At 49.8% G+C, this 3,167-nt stretch overlaps 1 protein-coding gene across 2 annotated transcripts in view; it reads right to left on the bottom strand.

Moving 5' to 3' along the window:
• TBC1D8 (TBC1 domain family member 8) overlaps positions 1-279 on the bottom strand; it is a 99,149-nt gene extending 98,870 nt beyond the window's left edge. For both annotated transcript variants that reach the window (XM_025049785.1, XM_006916174.3), the window contains exon 1: positions 3-279. In XM_025049785.1, coding sequence (XP_024905553.1) covers positions 3-105 — 103 coding nt within the window. In that variant the 5' untranslated portion in view covers positions 106-279. The remainder of the gene's footprint in view (positions 1-2) is intronic.
• Positions 280-3,167: the final 2,888 nt, after the last annotated feature.

Genomic DNA, 3,167 nt, shown 5'->3' with positions numbered 1-3,167 from the left:
GCCGTGCCCGCGGCGCCGCTGCAGGATGAAGTAGCAGCTGCTCTTCTGAGTCACCCACAGCTTCAGGGCGTTCTTCAGCAGCACCTCCTCGGGCTTGAGCCACATCTCAGCGGTCCGGCCACGCCCGCGGGCTCCGGCTCACATCGCCCCGGCCACCGGCCGCGCCGGGCTAAGCTCGCTCGGGAAGAGGCCACGGCGGGGGCAGCTGCTAGCCGGTGCCGGCGCTCGGAGCGTCCCGGGAGCACGGCTGGCGCAGTTTAACCACCGCAGCCCGCTCGCCGGCCCCGCCCACAGCCCCATCCGGGCCACGCCCCTGATCCGCCCACAGACCCGCCCACGGCCCGCCCGGCCCGCCGCGCCAGCTCCTGCCGTGCCTCCCGCGTTTCCGAGTCCCCGCCGCTCCAGCGCGCAGTTCCGGAGTGGAGAGAGGAAGTCCCATCCCTGCTGCCAGGTCCCCCTCCGCTCTGCGCTCGCGGGGAATGCCGCGGCCTTTGTCCCTCCTCCGCCCCTCCTGGGAGGCAACTTCGGTTGGCACCTTATTCTGAGCCGAGGGGGAGCGAGGGAAAAAACCTCTTGTTCTCATAGCTGCGGGTTGCCCGACCTGGGGCATTTATCTTTGGGGGGGACAATGCACGCCAGAAAACCCAAGTGTGTTTGGAATGACATAGCACTTAAAGTAACATGACACATTTTTACAAATAACCCCAATATAGCATTAAACATTAAAAACAATTCTTTTCCGATTTTTAAAAGCTTAGCACACGATTTTGATGTTCTGGCACAGGATCCGACGGAGCTGCTGAAGGGGCAGTGACGCTGTTGAACCCTAAGGCAAGTATCAGCAAATTAAACACCGGATGCCCCTCGTGGGTGTAGAAGATGCAGATATTAGGGCCCTCCTGCTAGTCCCCTACGCAGGAATGAAACCAGTCATGTTTGTTCTGAGAGAAATGAATAGCTGGGAAATAAGGGGTAGGTGATAATAAGGAAAAGCTATAGGAAATGTGGAGGTAGGCTTTTAAAAACGAGTATTTCTTCAAAGCTGGTGTAGAAATAGACGCATGGTAGCTGGCCTTAAACAGGCTGCGGGGACAGAGGTGAGGGGTGTGGGAAGGTGGGGGGCCTCCAAGCCATCACTGTATGGAGGTAATTCAATCCAACACCCTAGCAAAAGAGAGGAAAGAAAAACTCCACCAGAATATCCCTCGAATTTTGACAAAGGGATCCCTGACAAAAGTTGACTTAATTCGGACAGAACTGAAAAGGAGAAGTAAAGTGAATCTCCCATGGGGCACCTGAAAACTGAGTGACACCTTTTCACTGGAGACCGAGGAGGATCAGAAGGGACCTGCTCAGAACTCCAGACCTGACCTGGCATATAAGAAGCCACATGAAGGTCCTGGGTTCAGACAAACAGGACCACCCACCCCAGGGGCAGCAGCAGCTGTGGTCCAGAACTGGCAGGCCATTAACAACTACTCTCTGAGTAAAACTGAGGAAGTCAGCTATAATCAGGAGGACTTGAGTACCTCAGAGCAAACAGAGCCCTCAGGGGTGGCAAGAAATACACTTTCCAGAAACATTCACTGACACCTCCCCTGTCGGCCACCCTGGCAGGCCCTGGAATTGCAGAGATGAATGGGAGATGGTCCTGTTCTGAAGAACCCACCAGTAGGCAAACAGGCACAAAGTGTAGTAGGAGTCATGGTGGGGATGCACAGAATGAAGAGTCAGTTCCTCAAGGAACATAGCTTGCTACAGAAAAGCTATGACTCGACCAGAGCTTGGAAAATGGATATGTGTTTGCCACAAAGTGAAGGAGTATGTCTGGTAAATAGTTGGCATTGTGGTTTAGGGCACACTTCTGGAGACAGACTGCCTTACATCAAATCCCCGTTCCTGCTACTAGTTAGCTTGCAACCTTGACCTTGGGCAAGGTAGGCATCTCAGTGAGCCTCAGTCTACTTAACTATAAAATTGGGATAATGATAGTACTCTTTTTATAGGTACTATCCAGTGTTTAATATATTTAAGTACAGTACTTGGAATGCACATAAGCACTCAATAAATGTCAGCTATTTTTACTAAATGCACAAAAGTTCCTGGAAGTGAAATGATTCACATACACTCACCCATATTTTAAGCTCTTATTATCTGCCAAGTATTAAATGTAAAATATATAATATTAAAGCAGATGAGAAGGGTACTTTCGGGTACTGGACCTGACCTCTCTCTCTCTCTTCCAGTCCCTGAGGCTCCTGCATGTGCCTCCCAGTAGCCAAGTCAAATAGGAGCCGAAAGGCAAGGGAGCCCAAGGAATGTGGCCTGCAGAGATATGCCTCCTCGTGGAGAAGGTTGAAAAAGGATCTAGAGGGGCCAGTGGAGAATATCCAGCACTGGTAGTAATAACTCCCTACTGTCCCTCGTTTCTGGATGCTCATCATCCCTTTTTGGTGTTATGGGTTAAATTGTGTCCTAATCCCCATTACTGCAGAACGTGACTTTATTTAGAAACAGGGTCATTGCAGATGTAATTAGTTAAGTTACAATGAGGTCAGTATGGTGGGCCCTAATCCAATATGACTGTCATCCTTATAAAAAGGGGAAATTTAGACATAGACACGCACACAAGGAGTACACAATGTGAAGACTGGAGTTATGCTGCCACCAGCCAAGGAACTACCAGAAACCAGAAGAGGAGCTGGAGCAGGTCCTTCAGAAGGAACCAACCCTACTACTACCTTGATCTTAAACTTCTAGCCTCCAGGACTGTGAGACAATTTCTGTTGTTTAAGCCAGTCCTTTATGGTACTTTGTTATGGCAGTCCTAGAAAACTAATACAGTTGACTGCCTAATTCTGCACATACCTGTTTAGTAGCAAGTGTCTGGAACCATTCTGAGTTGAATTTTGTGGCCCTAGGAAACACAATTCTTCAATTTGGAATTCAGGATAGGTTACTCACATATCAGTGCATGCATAGGGAGCAAAAGGGATGTGGTAATCTGTGACATACAGTAGCAGTAGAATTACTTAACCTAGCACTGGTGGTGGCATGAGGGGCAGAAGGACAAGGCTTGGGGGGCTCTTGCTGCTGTTATGCTTGATTGCTTGATTGCTATGGCAATGATGATAATAACAAAGATTATAGAGGAAGGTAGCTGTTTC

This window comes from Pteropus alecto, unplaced genomic scaffold (genome assembly GCF_000325575.1).
Source record: "Pteropus alecto unplaced genomic scaffold, ASM32557v1 scaffold186, whole genome shotgun sequence".
Lineage (NCBI taxonomy): Eukaryota > Metazoa > Chordata > Mammalia > Chiroptera > Pteropodidae > Pteropus > Pteropus alecto.
This window is presented reverse-complemented; position numbering and strand designations above follow the sequence as displayed.